We start from the raw sequence: 24,942 nt of genomic DNA, 5'->3' as shown, positions 1-24,942 counted from the left end.
AATAATATAAATATTTTTTTATCAAAATAATTAGTCAAAAAAATAAAAAGTATTTCTTAAATGTAAGTTTTTCACTTTTTTTTTTCATATCACATGTTTTTTTTATGCACAAATCCATTCAAAATACTTATATCAAAAACTCGAAATTCTCACAAATACATTTGAAAATTGAAATATTTCCTCATGAATAATAAATTTACTTAATGAAGAAATTATACTAAAAATGAAAACATTGTAATTAATTTAAAATATTGAAATAATATTTTTGTAAGTCTTTTTCTTATAGCTCATCTTGATCATTTACATTCAGTATGAAAATTGTAATTTATATCTAATTTTCTGATAATTAATATTGAGATTGTAATATGGTGCAAATTAGAAAAGTGTATGCAAATAGAATAAGAAGAGTCTAATATCATTGTATTGTATATACATGTTTAAAATCTTTGACATTTAATAATATTTTTTTATGGTTATTTTTCAATATAATAATGAATAATATATATATATATATATATATATATATATATATATATTTATATTGTACCTTATTTTAAATAGACAAAATGAAGAAAGGAAATAAAAACTCTTTTTATAATTAGAAAAAATAATTTATACATAAAAAATCCAACTCAATGTTTGTTGCCACAGTTAAAAATGGACTGATTATACTTAAATCACAACAACTTAATAAAATGTATTAAAAAAGTCAATGGTTTACCACCTTAAAAAAATAAAATTAGTTTCATATAAAAAGTTATATAAGGATGTTGAAAAAGAAACATATTATCTTTATTTATTTTTTAAATTAAGAAATTAACTGTAAAAATGATATATTAAAGTAAAATATTATTTAAAAAATATTTTATTTTTTAATTTATTTTTTTTAAATTGTAGTCAACACATGTACCACTTTATTAAAACTATAAAAGCAGACAAATATTTATTTTTAAATTAAATGGACCTTTGTATTATTTTGTAAGATCTCAAAAGTGAGTATAATATTTTTTTCTTGAAGAAATTAATAAACGAATATTCAGAAAAGCTAAAGGTTGAATTAAAACAAAAAAATTGGGATACATTCTTATAGATTGAAATGTATTAAAAAATATGACATTTACATAGTCTGATATAAAATCAAAAGTAGAATTATAAAGTGTATTTATTTATAGGAAATGTATTTCTACATTTTCTGATAAATATTTGGTATCTTCTTTTAATTACATAATTAGTTGTTAATTTTGTGAACCTTTAACTAGCTAACCCAAAAGATACACAACAGTAAAAAAGTATTGTCGAATCTTTAAAAGAGTAACAAATCCCAAGATGGAAAATTGCTTATGTAATACTACTGCTAATAACCAATAATAGGTTTTCATATGCTAGGATACTTTATATTATTATAGTAATTAATTATGGATAGCTTCTCAATTAGATCAAGTTGCAGTAGAATAATCAAAACTTGTGCCTTACCTTTATTAACAATTAATTACGATTAAGACACTCTCATTACAATTTTATACCTTAATTTTTACTATTAAATGACTTTTATATAAAGTTTATTGCCATAATACATATACTCTTTCTTTAGTAGGATTAATATAAAATTTATATTGCTAATACATAATGTGCTACTAAAGTCAATTTCATGTGTCGGGAACATAATCTTCCTAAAGTCAATTTCATGTTGGAAAATTTTCTAAAAGTCTTAGTAATTAACGTAATTAAACAACTTCTTTGTTTTTATTTTCAAAAGGTGATATTAAAGTTGTATTAATTAGTAATATTCAGTTTTAATATTTGACGAAATTCAGTTGCACTACTTTAAGTATTTTTAATGTTATTTTCAATAAAAAAATTAGCTTACTTTTTAGAGTTTATTTTCTTAAAATTTTATATTATTTTATCGGATAAATATAGTATATAACATTAAACTATATATAACTTTAATTGTTAATAGTTTCATGACTATTTCTTCTATCTACACAACTTCTAACTTATTTTTTCTTTTAGTAATCAATCTCTCTTATATTATCCAAAAACAGAGAAAATAGATAAAAATATATTTTAATTTTTTTTAATTATAATAACTTATATTAATTTTAAAAAGATAATATAAATTTTAAAAAATAACATAACTTAAAGGGCTAAATATGTTTTTGTCCCTCAAATTTCGGTGAAATTTGAAATTAGTTCCTTTTTGAAGTTTTATGTTAATTTAGTCATTCATCTTTAAAAATGCATGAATTTAGTCATTTTAACCAAATTTTGTTAAGTTTATCTAATTTCAAGTGTATTTTCGTTTCAATATTAACTTAAATATTATTATAAAATACATTTAAAATATCAAATAAATTTAACAAAAATTGGTAAGAAAGACTAAATTCATGCATTTCAAAAAATGAATGATTAAATTGGTTTAAAGTTTTAAAAATATACTAATTCTAAAATTTACTTAAACTTAAAAAAAACATGTTTAACCTTTTAATTAATTATGAGTGTAGGACAAGTGTGTGATTTTTTTTTTTAAAAGAAACCTGTAAAAAAAAAACAATAAATTTGCGCCGGCGCTGCTTCACAGAAAAGCGAAGAAGAAGAACCATTATTCCATTTCATTTGACCGTGAAAATTGAAAAGCAAACCAACATTTTTATTTATTTATTTATCTATTAATATTAAAGGTTAAAAAGCTTAATAACACCACCTAACCAATTTATTAATATTAAAAAAATATCAACACCATAAAAAAAAGTTTCCATATATGGAGTGTCCATGCTCCTTCCTCACACAGCAACCTCACTCACTCACTCTTTCACTATGCTCAACAACGAACGGTGACCGTTAGATCTCATTCTCCGATCACCGTTGGAATGGCGTGTATCTGAATCAATCATTCATTCATTCTTTCAACCTTCTTCTTTTTCTTCTCGAGCACGATTCTTTCTTCGCTTTCACTTTTCGCTTCGCTCCTTTATTCTCTCCATCGTCTTCTCCACGCGCTTTGCTCTTCTCCGATCGCACTCTCGTTCACGCAGGTTCGTTATCGTTAACTAACTTCCACTCTCAATGCTGCTTACTCTGTTTTCACTCTCTTCACCAATTTCACTTTCCTCAATTAATGTTATGCTGTTTTACTTCTCTAACTCCGTGCTGTGTGATGAAACAGATCTAAAGCTTGCAGTGATTTATTTATTGAGATTGTGACTGCATTGGTGAGAAATGAGGTTGGAGTTCGTGTGTGTATTTATGATAATTCTGTTTGGCCTTGCGAAATTCGGGAAGGCAGAGATTTACATAGTGACTGTTGAAGGAGAGCCTGTTATAAGTTACAGGGGTGGTGTCGATGGCTTTGAAGCCACTGCGGTGGAATCTGATGATGATGATCACAAGCTTGACTCCACGAGGTGTAATGTTTAATCACAATATTCTTCTATACTTTATTATTATTGATATTATTATTTAGTGTTCTATTATTGTTATTCTTACCGAGTATAGAAATCGCGTGTTGAATTTGTTATTTTACCTTGTTTTTAAATTAAATTCCCAGAATAGAACGTGATTGTGGAAAATTTTTGTCAACCATTAGTCCGATAAGGTATTCTTTTAAGAGAAATTGTTTTGATACTATTTTTTTTTTGTACAAAATTTAATACAATGAGAGATGTGGGTTGAGACGAGAGGGAAGTGTAAAATAAAATTATTTATGTTAATGGTTAGAAATTTTTAAAAATAGTGTTGTAAAATTCTGTTTAATGGATAACATAATAATATAAATAATTTTCTAAATATAATAAAGTGATGATATTCCTTTATGGTGACCCATGACTTCGGCCATTTCTTTTTTTGTTTGTTATTCCTCGCGTCACTCTGTTTTTTAGATGTTTTTCTTTTACGTGAATTAATGCTAAGTGCGTTGTTGATTAAGGACTGACTAGTGATTTTTTGCTTAATTTTTGTGCTGTTTTAATCTTGTTTTAGTGAGGTGGTGGTTTCTTATGCTCGTCACCTTGAAAAGAGACACGACTTGCTTCTGGGGTTGCTGTTTGAGCGTGGGACGTATGAGAAACTCTATAGCTATCGACATCTTATAAATGGGTTTGCTGTTCATCTTTCCCCCGAACAGGTGATGTCTTGTGTTGATATCTTTTTTACCATGTGGTTTATATGTTAATAATCATATGTTGAGTTTTTGAGCTTCATCTGAGCATGTGTTGCCTATCCTCTTATATTAGTAGGCAGAAACTCTTCGACATGCTCCTGGGGTTAAATCTGTTGAGAGGGACTGGAAGGTGAAGAGGCTCACGACACATACCCCACAATTTTTGGGGCTTCCAACTGGGGTGTGGCCAACAGGTGGTGGCTATGAGAGGGCTGGAGAAGACATTGTGATTGGATTTGTGGACTCTGGAATCTACCCTCACCATCCAAGCTTTACCACTTATAACACTGAACCCTATGGGCCTGTTTCGAGATATAAAGGAAAATGTGAGGTTGATCCTGGAACTAAAAGAAGTTTTTGTAATGGGAAAATTATCGGAGCACAACATTTTGCGCAAGCTGCAATAGCGGCGGGGGCATTTAACCCTTCAATTGATTTTGATTCACCTCTCGATGGAGATGGGCATGGGAGGTCAGGTCCTATTCCCCTTCTTTATTGATTTCTTCAGTTGGAAGTAGGAATTCTTCTGATGCTCTCATAAGGGATCCTGTACTTTGGTTAAAAGAAAACTATTTATGTGTCTCATAAACAAAGGAAATGGATAATACCAATTTGATAACAGCTGTTCTTTTAACAATTCCCTATTCTTCTTGCATGTTCATCTGGCAGTCATACAGCCTCTATTGCAGCCGGAAGAAATGGAATTCCAGTGAGGATGTACGGGCATGAATTCGGGAAAGCAAGCGGAATGGCTCCCCGTGCCAGGTGAGGAATGACGCCTCCCCAATTGATCACCTTTTTCTTTAAAACCGGGAACTACTTGATGTTTTGTGTCTTCAGGATTGCTGTGTATAAAGCACTTTATAGACTTTTTGGAGGATTTGTTGCAGATGTAGTTGCTGCAATTGATCAGGTATGCAACTTTGCTGTATGTTTATGATGTTGTTTTATCTCAAATGTTCTGTTGACCTTGCAACAAATTAATGACAAAAATTTCTTTTTAGCTCGAAGAATCTGCACGAAAATATCTTATGTTTTACTTCACTAATCTTGAGGCAATGTTCTAAATTGCTTGTGAAGAAATGATTCCTCAGTTTTCTTATTTTCGGATGAAAAAGTCTAACTCAACATTGAAGTTCAACATAAAATTAAACAATCACTTATACACTTAACCTTTTAAGCATTGTATCTCAAGATGTCTAATTATTTAAATTTGAAAGTGAACAGGCTGTGCATGATGGGGTGGATATAATTAGCCTATCAGTTGGACCAAATAGTCCTCCATCAAACACCAAAACTACGTTTTTGAATCCTTTTGATGCTACACTTCTTGGAGCTGTGAAAGCTGGTGTGTTTGTCGCACAGGCTGCTGGAAATGGTGGTCCTTTTCCCAAGTCATTAGTTTCATACAGTCCATGGATAGCAACAGTGGCTGCTGCAATTGATGATCGTAGATACAAAAACCATTTGATCCTTGGAAATGGAAAAATCTTAGCTGGAATTGGATTGTCACGTGAGTTCTCAAACTTCCTACTATTTTTCTTAAGATGTAATTTTCTTAATCATGGACGGATGTTTGGAGACACATTGTTGATGATTGTTCTGTAAATCTAACTTATAATTGGTGAAGGAAAGAATAAAAAAGTTAAAAAGAAAACGACATTGTAAAGGAAAGGTAGTCTCTTTTCATTTTACTTCTTTACTCAATAGATTATTTTAGCATCGTTCTCATACGTGACAAGAAGAAAATGGAAAAGATAGTAAGAGTCATAATCTTTTCTTTTGCAAATAAAATCAGTTAGTTCTGAGTGTACATGTGTATCACTTTGACGAAAAGCCTTGGATAAATGCCTTCGCCAAATAATCTTCTGTATTTTTCTTTACAATAATTGACGAAAAGCATATACTAGATTTAATTGTATCAAGTTGTGATAGGTTTAAAGATATTGAAGAAAAAAGTATGAGTATTGTTATTCCCTTATTCATGTTTAATTTATCAAAAAAATTACAGAATTATTGAATCCTATTCATCTCTTGTTGTCCAAGTATTTTGATTATATAAGTTATTATGTGAAAAGATAAATCATAGTAACATACTCTTTAATGCACTCTTTACAAGTCGCTATTATGGACTTAAATTCGTAAGGTTTCTTTCAGTTAATTAGGGTATAAATGTCAGCCGGTGGGAATGCAAATTCATGAGTTGTTTCTAGCAATTAATTAGTCATTTTAGTGTTCAACAAACTTCATGCTTATGTGCCAAAGCATATTTATGGTTGTCCACAATTCATTTACTTTTGTTGGTATTGGCTTTTGCAGCTTCTACACGTATAAACCAAACATACACATTGGTTGCCGCAAATGATGCGCTTCTTGATTCTTCTGTTACGAAGTACAGCCCCACTGATTGTCAGAGGCCAGAAGTTTTTAACAAGAACTTAATAAAGGGAAATATTCTTCTCTGTGGCTATTCTTACAATTTTGTTGTTGGTTCTGCATCAATAAAACAGGTCTCAGAAACAGCAAAGGCCCTTGGAGCAGTTGGATTTGTTCTGTGTGTTGAAAATGTTTCTCCTGGAGCAAAATTTGATCCGGTCCCCGTTGGCATTCCCGGGATTCTTATCACAGATACCAGTAAATCAAAGGTACTTGAATCACATATAGATGGATGATGAATGCTAACTGTTTCCATCTGTTTTCTTGTACCCAATTATGTACTCCACAGCCTACTTCATCTACTGTCTTAATATCCTTTTTGTATGTTTTTATCACTACTTTTTTTTTATCACAAAGTGTGCGATATATAATTATTTGGAACATGCAAAATCTTATCTTCAGGAACTGATAGATTATTATAATATTTCCACACCAAGAGACTGGACTGGAAGGGTGAAGACTTTCACAGGTACAGGTAAAATTGAGGACGGTTTGATGCCTATTCTCCACAAATCTGCACCACAAGTAGCAGTTTTTTCTGCCAGAGGACCAAATATAAAGGACTTTAGCTTCCAAGAGGCAGATCTTCTCAAACCAGATATATTAGCTCCGGGTTCTTTGATTTGGGCTGCTTGGTCTCTAAATGGAACTGATGAGCCAAATTATGTTGGTAAGTAATGGTTTGACTAAGTTGCCTTTTAACTGTCGTTGGATTTTTATTTTTATTTTTTTGTCTTTATTCAAACAATTACTCCCTTTCATCCAAATATATAAAAAGTTCTTGTCTTACGTGTAAACAAATCTCAAATAATTTAGCGAGACTATCCTAAAAGATAATGATATTTTGATCCACTTTTTTTAACTCAATTTTAACTCACTATTCCAATCACTCTTAGATCATCACATTATACCTCTAAAAAAAATCAAAATAGATAATTGAAGAGTGATCGGAGTGGTGAGTTAAAAGTGGGTAAAAAAAAAGTTTGTTAAAATATCATTATCCCTTGTCCTATCCTAAAATGCCTTTCATAATTTGAGATTTTATTTCCCATAACTCAGTTTTACTGAGACGTAGTTTTAAGAAAAAGTAGTTTAATAAAAAGTTTATCTTTAAATGTTGGTACAATTAAATAATGCTTATTATTTTTCTCAATAAGCGTCAATTAGTGTTTTTTAAGAATTTTTGTTTCAGATCATCATCTAATCATAAGTCGGCATATAATTATTTTAGAAGTTAAACAATGCTTAGTTTTGTGATATGACACTGGAAAATTTATTAGGGAGATGGGTGCAGTCTGCAATATCCAGAAAAATGAGTCTTCAATTTTTCTCATAGATCTACTTCTTTGAAAGAATTTCGGACCCTACGCATGTGGCAGGATTTCGTAGCATTTTTGGAAGAATTGTTGCACTATTAAGTACGAAAGAGAAGAAAAACATGAAATAAGACATATCGTCAATATATTATAGAAATTGATTTATTTAAGCAGTTTTTTCTTGAGCAGGAGAGGGATTTGCCATGATATCTGGGACCAGTATGGCTGCACCACATATAGCTGGAATTGCTGCTCTTATAAAGCAAAAACATCCACATTGGAGTCCTGCTGCCATTAAATCAGCCTTGATGACAACATCTACAACACTAGACAGAGCAGGAAATCCTATTCTAGCACAGCAATATTCTGAATCAGAAGCTATGAACCTGGTCAGAGCCACTCCTTTTGATTATGGGAGTGGACACGTTAATCCAAGAGCTGCCTTGGACCCTGGCCTAGTCTTTGACGCAGGTTTGTTCACCTCTCCCTCTCTAATGTACTCCTCTACTGGCACGTTTGTGTTCTGAGTTGACCAATAAACTTGAATTCACTTGTATGTGAGAATTTAAGGTAAAGTAAAATTCAGGAATTTCTGTGACAAGAAATTGGCATTGGGTGCAACCTTTTTCTATAACAAATTACTTAAATCGATGCGAACAAGTTTTTAAAAGCGATTCAAAACTGCCATTGTGGCAATAAAGTCAAGTTTTTTTGAGGTTTCAATGACCAGGACAGCAATTGCAACCAATCGCATTAGCGGAGAGGTAGGAGATGTAATTAAACGGTACCATTAAAGAGAAGTCATTTACAAAAGGATTCAAATAGTTATTCTAAGATATTGTTGTTCCTTTATGGAAAAGTGTTGTGCCAAGACTTCTTTCGGAATCTTCTCTTACTAAACTATGTACTTAAATACATAGTTATTGTAAGATATTGCGGGAAAATATTGTACCAAGACTTTTTTTAGAATCTTCTCTTATTAAAATATGTACTTAAATATATCTTTCTGAAGGTCCGGAAGTTATCATTTCAGTTTTCTGCATGTATTTTAAATTTAAAAAAGACAATGCGTCCCTGTAATCCGTTTTAGTATCAATATGTACAGCAACAAAATAAAAACAGCAAAGAACTGTTTACGTAATTTTTCCATTGATTTTGCAGGATATGAGGATTATCTAGGGTTCTTGTGCACAACACCTGGCATTGATGTTCATGAGATAAAGAACTACACAAACTCGCCATGTAACAACAGCCTGGGCCACCCATCAAATTTAAACACTCCATCCATTACAATTTCCCATCTTGTAAGAACTCAAATTGTCACACGCACTGTCACGAATGTTGCTGATGACGAAGAAACCTACGTGATCACAGCCAGGATGCAACCAGCAGTTGCCATTGACGTGAATCCTCCAGCAATGACCATTAGAGCAGGTGCATCACGTAAGTTTACTGTGACACTCACTGTTCGCTCAGTGACAGGAACCTATAGTTTTGGAGAGGTGTTATTGAAAGGAAGCAGAGGGCACAAGGTGAGGATCCCTGTTCTTGCCAATGGATACTCAAGATAGCTTTAGTCTGGTCAGCAAAGAAAAGTTATGCGTGTAATATTCTTTGTAACTTGTGGAAATAAGGTATGTACGGCTTTAGATTTATTCAGAAAATATAATATGGTGTTGAATAGATGTAAAGGTAAGCAGGTGTAAGGGGAACACTCCTGGTTTATTTTATTCCACATTTAAAGTTTTGCAAATAACATCTTGTTATTTATTGGAATGCTTCTTCTTCTGAAGGTTTTACGTGTATCTGCCCCCTTTTTCTTCTGTTCATATCAAATTTCTTATAGCAGGTTGCAACTCAAGAAAATAGTTAGAGTATGACATATCATCTAAGTCATGAAGGGACAGTACTGTGTTAATGTTTGCTGGTTTCTTTTAAACAATTTGGTTCAGTTTTGAGGAGGAGATAATATTTAACATGGGAGTGGTTCATTACCAACTCGCCAACCAAAAACTTCATCCCTAATTTCTTCGGGAATTGCTTCATGCACCCTCTCAAATTTCTTCATTAACCCCATCATTGATGTGAAATTCTAACAGTAACCTTATGGGTTATTTAGTTAACGCTAATTTTTTCACTCACCTTCTTCACCCTGCGGCTGCTCTGGTTATTCCTTGGTAATGTGCGTCTGGTTGTGGCTTCAACCCAGGGGTGCGCAGTGTGCTTCTGCCTTCAACTCAAGTTGCACACCTTTGGTGCATTGTAGAGGAGGAAGTGGGACTACAGTGTAAATATCGTTGAGAAATTGATTGATCAAAAGTCATCATGGATGATACATTGTTACCATGCCTTTTCAGAAATTGTACACATCTTGTTTATAGAGGAAAATCATGAATAAAGGATATTGATGTCATGAGGACTATGAAGTGGAAAAAATAAAGTGAACATCATGAAAATTTCCGAAATTGTATTTCCGGAATGCACACTTTCACTTCGAGATTTTACTTTCTGGTTCACAAAAACCCATTCTGTAATTTTCTTTCTACAGTACATTCAACTCAATTTACGGATTTAATTTTTCGAAAATATATGCTACAATTCCGGAAACAATAATTTGGAAAATAATATATATTTTCCTGAAGTTTTTCTTCTGGAATTCGTTTTATGTTACCTTCGACATTTAACCCAAAATGCATTAGAAAAATATCCATATTCACCTCCCACAACACCTCATGTTCCTCCATGGGACCTCACCAACAGTTCATCGGAGACAAGCAAAGGTCTCAAGAAAGAGAAAGCCTCAAATAAAACACAAAATGGTAGAAATGGAATTAAAAAATGAAAGGGTGCAGAAAGAAATTAATAGGATGTAGGAAGCAGTTACCATTTTCTTCCACCTTTGATCCAAAGAAAGCACAAGCAAGCTATAATCCATTAAGTAGATTTTGGATCCACCAACTAAATACCAATGTGGGTGTTTCTTCATGCACCTCTATACACTTTAAAATTCTAATTTTTACCCTTTTTTCTTTTTTAATTATGAAATATACAATATGAAAATATTTTGAAATATGCCATCCGGAATGTAAAATTTGTATTTTATAATGTACAATCCAGAAAGCAAAACAAAAAATACATTTTAGAATTTGAAATACAAAATTTATATTCTAAGTTGTACAATCCAAAATACATTTGTTTATTTTACATTCGGGATTTGTGGATTCTACGATCTGTAATGTATTTTTTATTTTACATTTTGAATTATACAATTCAGAATACAAGTTTTATATTTTAAATTGTACAATTTAGAATACAAAATTTAGAATACAAAAATAAAGGTGAAAATAGGAAGAGTGGGGAAGAGGTATGTGGACATAGAAGAAAGAGATGAGTGACTACAAGAACATCCTTAAACAATGACAAATTTTAATGAAAAAAAATAATTAGTTACTATAATGATCAATTTAAATACCAATTTATAAATTCAAAATTATTGGAACTAGAACAATTTTTAAATTAGTCTCTAAATTGGTAATTATAATGAATATGTCACCTTGTGATGATCTGGGACGAGACGAAACTTGTGATATTTTTGCTTGGGAGATATTTTATTTGGTAGTTTTCTAAATGTTAAATACCATTGGATGGGTTACTTTTATTGGCATTGGAAACATATTTCACTATGAGAGGGTAATATTTCACAATCTAATGCATCTTCTACCTATTTGATGAGATGAATAAGAGGTTATCTGTGGTTGAACTCCTCACAACTTATCAATGGATAGGTTACTAACATTAATTATCAAGGTTTTGACTACCAAAGGAATGGTTTCTAAATTAGTCACTATTAGAGACCAATTTAGATATCAATTCCCTTAGTAGTTAAAACCTTGATAACTAATATTAGTGAAACATTTAGAGACCAATTTACTATAGTGACCAATTTAGAAACTATTTTAGTTACTAATAATTTTTTGTTTATAAATTGGTATTTTAATTGGTCACTATAGTGAATAATTATTTTTTGTCACTATAATTGATCATTGTTAAGGGATTTTCTTGTAGTGAGTGAGGATTTTGCTGAAAGTGGAGGAAATGACTTTGGTGGAGGTGGAGGAAAAAGGGAATGTTGGTTGTGGAAAGGACTTTGCAAGAGGTAGAGGTGGAGGTAAAAGAAGAAAATAGGGTGGAGGTGGAGGGGGTAAATGGGTGCTAGTAGAGGTGGAAGAAAGTATGGCAGTGCAGTGTTGGAGGAGGAAGGGGATGAAGGAAAAAAGATAAGAACAAATTTGCCCACTTCACTTTACTTATATAGGTGCAGGAAGAAAGTATAGAGGTTTCAGAATAAATACCCAATACAATGTTATCAAAATTTAGAGACGACCTAGTAAAGGAGAAATGAAAATTCTTTTGAAGTATGTATGGATTTCAAAATGGATTTGACAGAAAAAAAGGTGAATGTGGTGAGGTTGTTTGAATTAAGGAAAAGATGAAGAGATTTGAAATAAAAGTTTATGAAAATTAGTACATGATTGTGATAAGTTTAATAGATTAAAAAATATTTTAATTGACAAAAGTAAAAGATTAGTATTTCTCCACTTAGTCATAAAAACAATTGAAAATAAAATAAAATTATTGTTAATTATATTAAAATAAAATTATTATTGTTAAAACAAATATAGCCAATATACACACACACCAAGAGGAGTGAATTGGTTTTTCAAAAATTTAATCTTTTAAGCAATTTTGAACTAGTTTTTCAACCTTTAACAGAAACTCTAATCGATTAACAAATTATGCTAAGATGCATGCTTTCATGGATTACCTTTAAACTAGTCAAGGAAAGTAATAAAAGCAAAAATAAGAGAACAACAATTTTATACTAGTTCGATTCAAATTGAATCTACATATAGTTTTCTTCTAAGCAACCCAAGCTTAAAAGATTTCCACTATTTCAATAGAGTTTAAAGAAGGACAAGTACGCCTAAATATTTTTTTTATTCTAATGAACTAAGAACTTAATACATTTATCAAGAACTATCCCCAATTGCAATGCTACGTACAATTGAAATCAATTATTAACTACATAGTGAAGACACTATAAAATCACATCCTTGTGATCCTTGTGTGCAGAAATTACAATCAATCCTAGTGCCAAGCCATCTTAGAAAACCTAGTTGTGTGATCTCCAAGAACTCAAGAATTCTTCTTTCTCAATATCTTAATTGCCTCAAATTTCAAAAACAGTTGTATCTCAAAATGTGAATCAAGGTTGGTTTAAAAAGGCGACACTGCTGCTACGATTAATTGATTAGAGAAGTAATCTAATCAATTATCAGGTTTAGATTTTGAGTCTAGTGACTCCAGTGAATAACTTAATCGATTAAATAAGTAGGCTAATCAACTATTGAGTTATAGAAAAGTATTTTCATACTTCAAACTTATCATAATCAATTATGTTAGTGTTCAAAGCAATTAGATTGGTTGATTTCAAGATCTATCCTATTCTATACATGAATTATTTCAAACAAGTGTTAGTGACAGAGCTAGGACACTACTCTTGACTAGCATCATGAAAAACACCACATGAATAGGATGATAAGCTCCCTTGTCAACAATTATTATTATTAAAATTAACTATCATTCTTATTATAGTTAATTATTATTATTAATAATTAATTATTATATATATATATATATATATATATATATATATATATATATATATATATATGTGTGTGTGTGTGTGTGTATATGTATGTTTGTACAAAGAATCAGAAAATTAATTCTCTTATCTCTCATAACCCATTCGGTTGTGTATTTTTTTTAATGTTTTACATGAGAGAATTGACGTTCTCATTTCAAGAAACAATTATCACACTTCATCTTCATTACCTTTTCTTTTTAAGCTTTTCTTCAAGTCAAATTGAATCACAAAACCACTTTCCTCCTTTACTTACGTTACCCATAAATACAGTAAATTAGAGGGAGAAAGAAGTAATTTGAGTTGAGTGACGTGGTTTTCCGTCTATTTCTCTTCATTTCAGCAAGTGTCATCAGATGAGGGTTACTCGCAAATTCTCGCTCACAAATCAATGCAAATTTGCTAAACCAAATACAATTGACATTCGCTTTTCGGTCGCCTTAAACAATATTTCCCTAAATCCAAACACATCATTAATGTTCTAAATAAAAATCAAAGAAAGACTATAAAGAAAGAAAACAGTAAAACTACAGTGTTGAAACTATTTTTTGACATATAAATCACTCGAGTTTAAAGCCAATGGTAAGTTTTGGCACAACTTTGATAAAAGCGTCCCCATGATGATTGGTAAATTTAAAGAATTTAAAGTGTCATATCAAATTTAAGAATTAAATTTAAACTGGTAGTTGGTAAATTTGAAAAATTTATAGTGTCATATCAAATTTAAGAATTAAATTTAAACATACAAGACATCTGTCTTAACATACTTAAGTGTTTAAAATGTTTGTGCCAAGTGACATCTTGTATGAACATGTAATACAATGCTTAGATAATCCATGTACCATTTAGTATTTCCTTGGATCTTATCAAATCAACCACACTTAACTTTAGTGATATCCAAAAACAATCGATTCAACTAAACATTTTTTTGTGTGTTCTATATCTTATACTTTCAAAATACTTTGAGTTTTCATAGTTTAAAATATATTTAAAACTTTATTAAAATATTAAAATTAGTATATTTTAGAGATAGAAAAATTCCATAAACTCATAAGAGAATTTGAACTCTTAACCTTACCTCCAATAAGAAAAGAAAAGAAAAACTAAAACTTATAAATAAAATTAATTTTACTTACCAAAACTAACTTTAATATTTAAAACTTTCTTTAATTCACTAATTTCTCAAAATCTTGATTTGATCAAAATTTCACAAATAATATTTAAATTAAAAAAAAATCTAAAACCGAAGATTTTAATGTGGCATCTAATTTTAATTTATAAACTTTATTTCCTTTTCATTTTAAAATTTATTAAAATATTATATTTTTTTTTAAAACAATAATATATCTTAAAAGAGTGTAATATAGTGAAAATAAAAAAAAATGTATATCATCACATAATAAAAATACTTTAAAATGTTTTTGATGAACTTCTTCCGTATTTTTTAACAAATGAAATAAGGTTTTTCATTGGTTTAAATTGATTTCTGTGTAATTTTTCTATACAAAACTATCTTATATTAGTCCCATCCTATGATGAACGTATACAATACGTGTATCAGATATGACACATATTCGATACGTCAATATGTTTATTTTAAAAATAATATGATACGATACGAGATAGATACATGATATATGAATATTGAAAAATACATAATAATTCTTAAAAACATAAATAAATATATGATTGTTATTGTGTAAATCCAAATTAAAATTGTATGTACAAAAGTTGTAAACATAAAAAATATAAATTATTGTCATCATAAAAGTACCACTATAAGAAAACTCTTAAATAATGTTAGAGAGACCAATTTTTTTATTGGAGACTAATTATTTTGGTAGTGAAAATCTTGGTAATTAATGTTATTGACCAATTTAGAAATCAATTATTTTGGTAGTCAAAACTTTGATATCTAATTTTAGTGACTAATGTAGAAACCAATTTATAATAAAAATTATTTTAATTATCAGTTTAGAGACCAATCATATTTTTTTGAAACTATTTTAATTGCCAATATTTTTTTTAAATGGATATCTAAATTGATCATTGTATAGTGACTAATTATTTATTGTCACTAAAATTATTCAATTTTTTTTTATAATGTACTACAACTTTATAAATTAGATACTTTATTAATAAATTCTAATTATTTGAATTTATAAAATATCCTAAAATATAAATATATATCAAGAGTAGATATACATGATTCAAATTGAAATATTAGGCCATCATAAGTTCCATCGCATTCAAATAAGATGTTTAAACTACACATTTTAATAAAAATAAAAAAAATCTTTGTTGACCGGAACAAATTAATAAAACCATTGTTTTACATTAAAGCATTAAACTTTTTTGGGTAACCTGAAGTATTATCCTTTTACGAACACACCTCTAAAGTTTCATTTTATACTAATCTAATCCAACCATTAACTATATTTTAACTGTTTTGTTAATATTTAATCATATTGATTGTTCATTAAACAAATATAAATCACACTGATTAAGCCATTAGTAGAGAATCCAAATTATAAAAGAATCTATATTTAGAATTTCAAATCTTTGTTTCCCCATAAAATTGTCTTTCTTTCTCATTAAATGCCTTCTGGGAAACATTAACTTGCAAGAGAAAAAAAAAATAGAATTAAGTTGAGCTGAAGATAAGGGAAAGTTGAAGTATTTATGTGCACGAGGTTCTATGATAAAGATTAATATCTAAATGAATGGATCACCATCAATTTACTTGCACAAGATATAATAAACTAATTTGGAACCACTGACATAAATGATGCGAATATGGCAAAAATTGGGTGGTTCATTTGTGGTCCTATATACATATTCACTAATTTTTCTGAGGACTTTTCTCAAACACCCACTGGGCATTCATTCCAGTCACCCAATTTTATTTATATATTTTTTTTAAAATTTAAATATAAGTTTGGGATATACATTGAATAAAAATAAATTTTTTTGACTAACATATAAAGAAAAAGATGCATGAATTTATTACCTTAAAATTCTAAATTAGAGATAATATTATTTTTTATGTGAATTTGACCCAAGTCTAAGTATTGCTATTTCTCTATGAATTTCTCAAAATAAAATAAAAAATACTTGCAATAACATAATCTTACCTTCTTCTTGTGGTTTTCCCTCAAAGATTATATGTAGAAGAAAAGTTATATGATTTTTTTTTTTCAGTGACATTCTAATGTTTCTATGCACCTAAACCATCCAATTAGTAGATTAAAGGCCACATAAGACGGATTGATCCATTTTTTTTAATTTTTTAAATTAAAATAAAAAAGTAATGCAAAATTTAAATTTTCTATATTTAAGAATGACGAAGGTGAGTTTTATTATCCGATCCTTGTCCCTGAAGTAAAAATTTATACCAATTGTCATCCTAAGGGTAATTTTGTCCCATTCTCATATCAATTAAGTAGTTTTGATAAAATAAATATCACAAAAAAGAAACATGAAACTACCAAATATTCAATGTTAATATAAATTTTAAATTATCACAATTACAATTATGTTTTAATTATGAATTATAATATAACATTTTAAAATGTAATAATTATTTTAATTTATCCAATTAAAAACATTAATTAGTCAATTAAAAATCTAAAAAATATTTAATGATTAAACATGTTTTCAATATATAAACAAATATTAAAAATTAAGGAATTAAATTAAAAAAAAATTGGAGGACCAACCCACCTTTCAACATAGTGAGTTATAAATTCTAATCTATTTTGTTGTAGCAGACTAACCCAGTCGACCTGTCTTTGACAAACAAATGATAAATTAGGTTAAAACATATTAAGTTGGCCTGTTTTGTCATCTGTATTCTATTATTATTATAATATAATGACGATATAAAAATGTTATTATTTATGTATACATAGAAATGCTTTTACTTGAAGGGAGTGTATAAATGTAAAAAAATTCAACTTTCAAAGAAGTTTGAGAAAAGATTGTTGAAAATTTAATTGTGAGTTTATGTCTCATATTTGATAAATATAAAAAAATTGAACACTTTATAAAAAATAAGACTCATAAATTTATTGTCTAAAATTTAAAGTTAAAGTTGATTTTTTTGAACTTTGTTGTATTAATGTTGAATCTCCAATAACACCTTTCCTAAATAAATACTCATCACAAAAGACAATAAAATCAAGAAAATGAAACTTTTAAATTCATATGATAAAATAAAATGAAAATTTACCAAAAGCTTTAAAATTTTCAAATGAAATAGGACTTTATCAACTAATATAATATGTACACAAAATATTGTGACGTGTTTGTTGACGTATTACTACTAATATCTATGGTGCACTTAATTTTTAATATTGACATTCTCAACGTGTGCAAAACGAATATTAATAGTACCATTTATTTTAGTTTAACTTTATGAACATTATTTGTTTGATATAATTGCATCCACATCTCTTTCATTATTCTTACTAATTATTAAAAAAAAAGTTTGCTAGAAACACTCTCATTTTTCTCTTTTATTTATTAACTTTTTTTAAGAACGTAATTCATTTCATATGCTTTAACTATTCAGTCATGTGTTTAGGTCAAAGTTCTTTCCCCACGTAATATTATTAGCTTAGAAGGTTCATTTCGTGATATATATGACAATATAACGCGTAGAATTCTTTTGACTTTCCATGTTTTAAATATTCATAAAAGTACTTTACACTACTTTTCGTATAAAATGCATCCAAAGTTTTCTTTTTCTTTATTTTTTTCTCCGTGTATGATGGATCAATCATTTGCACCTTCTCAAGCTTGTCATCAATTTACAAGAATTTTCTTTTATTTTATTTGATGTCACTTTCCATTGTTACCACTCACTCCATATAAAAATGTAAAAACCAAGAAAAAGAAAAAAAAGAGAAAGAAAACCATGACACAAATCACATGATACCAAACTTGATTTTCTAAATTATCTTTAGTGGTGTTTTTTGTTAAAAAGGCAATGATAAATCCCATTAAGAAACTCTCCAAAAACATCATTTTACTCTTAGATAAATTAATAATTATGAGGATATACTAAACTAATTCACTAAAAAGATGCATAATTGTTATAATTGTTAAAACCAAATAAAGTATTTAAAGTAAAGACAAATCCTAGAAAAGGAAAATAAGTAAAGACAAATAATGTATGCATCATGTGTGAATTGATATTGCAAACATTTTATATATATATATAAAAAACAGAAAAAAAAAACAACCTTTGCACACATATATATACCTCACCCCACCCATTCCATGTTCCATTGGCTCTCTCTATAAACACCATTTTTTTTTCTTGATTTCTACACAAAAACCAAAGCACTTCACACTCTCCTTTAACATCTCATTTCTCAATTCTTCAAATCTACCCTCACTTTCTCATCACATCCTTTCGCCATTATTCTTCACTAATTAAGCCTTTCTTCTTCAACATAAACATGGTATGTTCTCTAATCTCTTGCTTTAGTTTGTGTTCTCATAAGCATAAGTTTCTCTCTGTTATATATATGTTTTTCTATGGATTACCTTCCTTTTTTTTCATTTGTTTTCTTTTCTGCATAAGTTTTTTTTTTCACCAGATAAAGTTTTCTTATACCAGTTTCAGAACCGACATAGATTATACTTTCTACTTTCTGCATGATTAGTTTCTTTGTTCTTCACAAGTGTGAATGATCTAAGGGTGAAAATCTCTCTGATGTTTCTGCTTTTAGGATTCTGAAGGTGGTTTTAGTGTTTGAAGGGTCAGATGAGTGGTATTCCGAGGCATGCAATTTTACAGCTAATCACACATTCTCAGTTTCTTGTTTTGGAAAATTAATGTAACAGTTGCTTGTGTGGACAGAATATATATTTTACAATAGTATAATGATTCTCTTTTCAAGCATGCATGTGAATGAGAAAAAAGGGAAACAAAAAGTTGAAACTGTTTAATTTATTGTTCCTTAGTTCACGGGCAAAGTAGTGCCTTGGAACCTGTCAATTTCGAGTTGGCAACAACCCTTTGGTTGAGAGTGTTTTGATTGGCTCAAGAATTCTATTGCTTTTGCGAAACCTCAAAAAACAAGTTCGATATGTTTGCAGAACAATGTTTACACCTTAGACCTTACCATAAAACAAAATCGAAATTTTAGAATACTAGTTGTCGGGTCAAACTTTGTAGACTTAGATTTGGACTGTGTTTGCAATTTGCAGGCCCAGACTGCATTGTGGTCATCGTTGCTTTTACTTTGCATAAACTAAGAATATTCGTGCAATGCACAAACAAACACATGTTTATGGCAATTTGTTGTAACCCTTTCGGGGTTGTGGAAAATAAGAATGTGAAAAAATGGTGCAGGTTAAGATGAAAGAGGAAAACGAGAGGAAAATTGTGCTGACGAAGCCATTAACAATAGACAGTGAATCTGATTCAGACGCGTATAAAGCCCCTAATCTTATGCAACGAATACTAAGTTTATTCAAGAATGTACGCCCCGGTTCTGACCTCACACGCTTTCAGGTACTACTTCACTTTCTTTCACGTCTTTTTCTTCTTTCAGGTATGAACTTAAATTTTTTTAACAGAAAGTCTCACCCAATTTCACAATTCGAAATACCCTTATGCTTATAATGAGGATTAGACACATCGATGATGAGAATAAAGAGGAAGCTCGATGGTCCTTAACACGATATGTATTTAGGATAGAGTTTGATAAGCTCCAATAGCATTCTAGTTTAACTTTAACTCCATCTTATAGAATCAATTTATAAGGTAAGGTTTTATCTATTTAAATATTATAGTTTAATAGGAAGTGCATATGTATCAAATTGGAAATTTGATAAATTTGTGATATTAAAGTTTATGTGCATTTATGGCTTACAAGAGCCTGAGCCACACCCTCTGGACCAAATAATGTCCCCACATGGCAACTAATAGGTTTTGTGAAAGTTAACTCATTTTTTAAAGAAAGGTTAGGAAGAATTACATTTGATTGGTCTATTAACTGGTGTCATTTGAGCCAGCATGTTATAGAGAATGATGAAAATCTTTTACCATGATTGTAGCTGCCACCACTATTCAACTTACCAAAGTCACAACTTCAGTGCTATGGTGAATCAGTGTATTGCACAGGATCAGACTTGCTAAGCATGTGCAACAATGGAGAGAGTCCAATTGACAGGTTCATATCTGTTGTAGCATGGAGCATATCTACCACTCGCCCTGTGAATTTTGGGGTTGCTCCTTATAATCCAATTCTTGGCGAGACACACCATGTTTCAAAGGGAAATCTTAATGTGTTATTGGAGCAGGTACATGCTTCTCATTTCCACATTTCCACATGGCCTCATTCTGAATTTTTATGAAGTAATGTTATTCATAAATTCTGCATCAGTTTTTTACCTTTTTGATGATATCAACCATCAATTGTATACTTTTTTGTTTGTTTATTGAAACTTGAAACGTGGATTTTGGCTTAGTTACTTTTTCCTTGATATCTTCCTATGTAATCACATTATTGGTTTATTTTTTGTATGCAGATTTCACATCACCCTCCAGTAGCTGCTCTCCATGCAACTGATGAGAAGGAAAACATTGAAATGATATGGTGCCAGCGGCCTGATCCAAAGTTTAATGGTATTTCACTATATTCATCCTTTTCTAGACTATTATCCATTTCAAAAATCAACTTTCAAATGTTTGCTCAAAAAAAAGTTTCATCTACGTGTGGTTGGTGCTGCAAAGATTTGTGACACTGATTAATTGATTAAATAAAACTGTGACCAGATAATCAACAAAGAATCATTACTGAGGACATATTTTTCATATCATCAATCAGATATCAACAGGGGAAATCTAAGAATCAGTGTTCTAGACACACTTATTAGCAATCCTTTGTATCAAACACTGCAATTGATAATATCTAGTACCAAGGAAACTTCCATGTTGACAAAATTATTAGGAACTCAGTGTCAGTATTTATCTAATCTTTTAAAGATCTTTCTGATTTTAAAACCAGAAATGTGCATCACAATTTGAATTCTTGGATTTCTTAAATTCTTCACAAAGGATAATAAAAATAAGGTCCAAATTGAATAAACTTTTCAACAAGTACTTTTAGAAAATAAAGAAAAAAAATCAAACTTTCTCAAACTTAAAATTTCAACATTTTTGTTTGACATCTCATCAATAAGATGAGGAACATGCTTTGGCTTTAATTTGTGGGGGAAAAGATTATTTAGACATATACCTGAGCAAGTCAGTTTCAACTTTCATGTTCTAAATGTAGCCTCTGACAGCAAAGACTTACACATTTTTATGTCTGTGCTGCAAATTAAACATACAGGCAGATCAATTGAAGCTAAAGTGCATGGTATACGGCAGCTGAAGCTACTCAATCATGGTGAAACATATGAAATGAATTGCCCTCACCTTTTACTTAAAATTTTTCCAGTTGCTTCGGCTGATTGGTCTGGCACAGTTACCATCCGGTGCCAAGAGACAGGCCTAGTGGCTGAGTTATCCTACAGATCAAGTAGTTCCTTTCTAGGAATTGGAGGGAACCATAGAATGATCAAAGGAAAAATCCTTGACTCTTCATCACTAAAAGTTTTGTATGAAGTTGATGGTCATTGGGATAGGTATTATTTTCCTTCTAAACACATCTTAGAACTTTCACTTGTTTTTCACATCGTATCTAGTATAAGCACATAAAGTGCATAGTAGCAGAGAACAATATAAGAAGGAAATTTAAGTTTAACTCAAATTTACAAAACTTGTACGGTAAAATTTGCATCCATTTATATACATTTATATACTGTAAATTGATTTTATTTCTAATCGATTACTTTCAACAATTGGTTAACTTATTCAGCAGTTACATGGCTGTGTTATTTTCAAGAATGGTATTTTTCAACCAAGGTGCATGTTCTTATGGCTTTTGTTATGCAGGATTGTAAAATTGAAGGATACAAATAATAAGGAAGTAAGAGTAATATATGATGCACAGGAAGTTCTGTCAGGTCTAGAAACACCAAAACTCAAGGATTCGGAGGTACTAAAAACTCAATGTGTATGCACATCAAATAATCAAACTTTATGTTCAAATAGTGATTGTGTTTTGTGTCATGTTTTCCTGATTGTGACATGAGATTTTATGTTGATCAGAGTGTATGGCCAACTGAATCAGCTCATGTTTGGGGAGAACTGAGTGAAGCCATAGTGAAGAAGGACTGGGAGAAAGCAAGAGAAGCAAAGCTAGAAATTGAGGAAAGACAAAGGAAGCTCTTGAGAGAAAGAGACTCAAAAGGAGAAACATGGGTTTCTAAACATTTTGTAGTATCTAACAACAAAGAAGGGTGGGAGTGTTCACCTATTCATAAGACTGTACCAGCTGCCCCCATCACAGCACAATAATTGTTACTGTTCCGTACTCAAAAGCAATGAAATACATTTTAGAAGAGAATGTTCATTGAAGAATTTAATTGTTGAATTAAGTTCTTGCCTAGTAAGTTACCTGATAAGGGAGAATTTGATTAAAAAAAAATTAGATCTTTGGGAATCCAAGATTTAAAATGTTAGTTATCTATGTTTTAAATTGAGTTTTTCAGAGAATTGTTCGAATGAAAGAGATAAGAATATATATATATTTTTTTCAAATTTTTAAATAATTAATAGATAAAAGTAATATGATTTTCTTATTATTAGATAATTTAATATGATAAAGAATATTTATTTTTGTAAAATCTATCACATTACTTTTAAATTCTCAAGAAACTTATATAAATCTTTCAAGAAATATTTATGACAAATCAAACAAATTTTAGTCGTTTGCACATTAAAAAAAAGACTCTGTTTGTATAGTGTAAAGTTTTATGATGGTGTTTAATAACAAATCACCTTTTATGCTAAACTTGTTACATTTTATGGAAGATAGTTTAAAAATCACACCAGTAGTGATTTGTAATTGATTAATTATTAATTTATAATTACTTTATTTTCTATACATATTTTTTTTTTCATAACAATTTTATGTTTTCTGCAATGGGAAATTATGTTTTTACACCTACCAATAAAAAGAACCATTTAACACTTCAATATATTAGTATCTTAATTATATTTTTATTTTTAAGCTAAGATATTCATAAATACAGTTCTATATTATTAAAAATAAGTTGTAAAGTGGGTTTTTTTAAGGAATAACATGTGCATGAAGTTTTTCCATCGATCCCAAAACAATAGATATTAGATAATCCTAGATGAAATCATTTTTCTTTGACAAGAACTATATCCTTTTCAACACTTCTTTTAGGTTCATCCAAGAGAACTCAGAAATAGGGTGGTTTATAAATTTTGGTCCATTATTAATTGTTGTGACCATTTCAAAGAAAAATATGAATTCCTCAACACATTAGCTCACGAACTACTCGTCACTTTCATATCAATGACATCTCTTTCCAAAAGATGGAACACTTCTTCAATAGCCTTGGAACCTGAGTCATTTCCCTTCTGCCATAATAGAACACTTCAGAGACAAGTAACCACTGACCAAAGCATGTGAAAAATGTAGATTATACATAGATACATGTTGAGAAATTATTAAAATTAGCTAAAAAATAATTTATACAATACCAAATCTTAAATTTTATCATATATAAAAAATAAATCTATATTCAGCTATATTCACCTTTCCAGAGTCCCAATTCAGTGCTATGGTGAATCTCTATATTCCACAACTTCAGACATGCTAAGAAGGTGCTACACTGGACAGAGTCCACTTGCAGTACTCATGTGAGTTGTAGCATGAAGCATATTGTTAAGTTTGTAAGGAGGGGTATCGTTGGGGAGATACAAACACCAATGAGATCTAGGCCCAACCACATAAGACATTGACACCACTCTTAATCCAAAACTTTAAGGCGATGAGTTTATGGGTCTTTATTTTTATATAGTATTCTATTTTTTCATTTCTAGCCAATATGGAACTTAGACTCACACTTAGATTCCTAACACATATCCACCACATCCCGCAATTTTTTGGAGTTGCCCCCTACAACCCCACTCTTGGAGAGACACATGTTTCCAAAGGAAATCATAATGTCTTACTAGAGCAGCACATGCTTTTGCATTCTGTTACAAGCTCAATGTGGTCACAAAATTATCACATTTGATCAATCGTTACATTCTCATAACCTTTAAGCTTAAGCCTCTCATGTCTTGTGTAATGGACAGATACTTTTCAGTGAGTATTGTTCTGAATTTACTTGTTTTCAGGTTTCACACTACCCTCGTTTGTCTGCCCTGAAGCAACTGATGAGAAAGA

General features: G+C 30.0%; 2 protein-coding genes across 4 annotated transcripts; both read left to right on the top strand.

Annotated features, from left to right (window-relative positions):
• Positions 1-2,769: 2,769 nt before the first annotated feature.
• On the top strand, positions 2,770-9,711 carry LOC114163235 (subtilisin-like protease SBT2.6). The gene is made up of 11 exons (XM_028047415.2): positions 2,770-3,035; positions 3,167-3,404; positions 3,979-4,123; positions 4,236-4,630; positions 4,829-4,924; positions 5,000-5,072; positions 5,387-5,672; positions 6,479-6,804; positions 6,998-7,265; positions 8,101-8,382; positions 9,073-9,711. The coding sequence occupies exons 2-11, from the start codon at positions 3,220-3,222 to the stop codon at positions 9,480-9,482; spliced, it is 2,466 nt and encodes an 821-aa protein (XP_027903216.2). The 5' UTR covers positions 2,770-3,035; positions 3,167-3,219; the 3' UTR covers positions 9,483-9,711.
• A 9,185-nt stretch (positions 9,712-18,896) lies between these two features.
• On the top strand, positions 18,897-23,099 carry LOC114162286 (oxysterol-binding protein-related protein 4C-like). Of its 3 annotated transcripts, XM_085667169.1 has the most exons (8): positions 18,899-19,083; positions 19,354-19,405; positions 19,980-20,141; positions 20,687-20,932; positions 21,161-21,257; positions 21,967-22,261; positions 22,572-22,674; positions 22,788-23,099. In XM_085667169.1, exons 3-8 carry the CDS (start codon positions 19,986-19,988, stop codon positions 23,034-23,036), a joined length of 1,146 nt encoding a protein of 381 aa, XP_085523295.1. In that variant the 5' UTR covers positions 18,899-19,083; positions 19,354-19,405; positions 19,980-19,985; the 3' UTR covers positions 23,037-23,099. The 3 variants fall into 3 exon arrangements, with proteins under 3 accessions (XP_085523294.1, XP_085523295.1, XP_085523293.1); XM_085667168.1 differs by lacking the exon at positions 19,354-19,405 and having other exon boundaries at positions 18,897-19,083; XM_085667167.1 differs by lacking the exons at positions 18,899-19,083; positions 19,354-19,405 and having other exon boundaries at positions 19,971-20,141.
• Positions 23,100-24,942: the final 1,843 nt, after the last annotated feature.

Source organism: Vigna unguiculata, chromosome 9 (assembly GCF_037176805.1).
Source record: "Vigna unguiculata cultivar grain cowpea cultivar isolate G323 ecotype 2 chromosome 9, ASM3717680v1, whole genome shotgun sequence".
Classification (NCBI taxonomy): Eukaryota; Viridiplantae; Streptophyta; class Magnoliopsida; order Fabales; family Fabaceae; genus Vigna; species Vigna unguiculata.
Note: the sequence above shows the minus strand (reverse complement) of the source record. Positions and strands in the feature narration are given on the sequence as shown.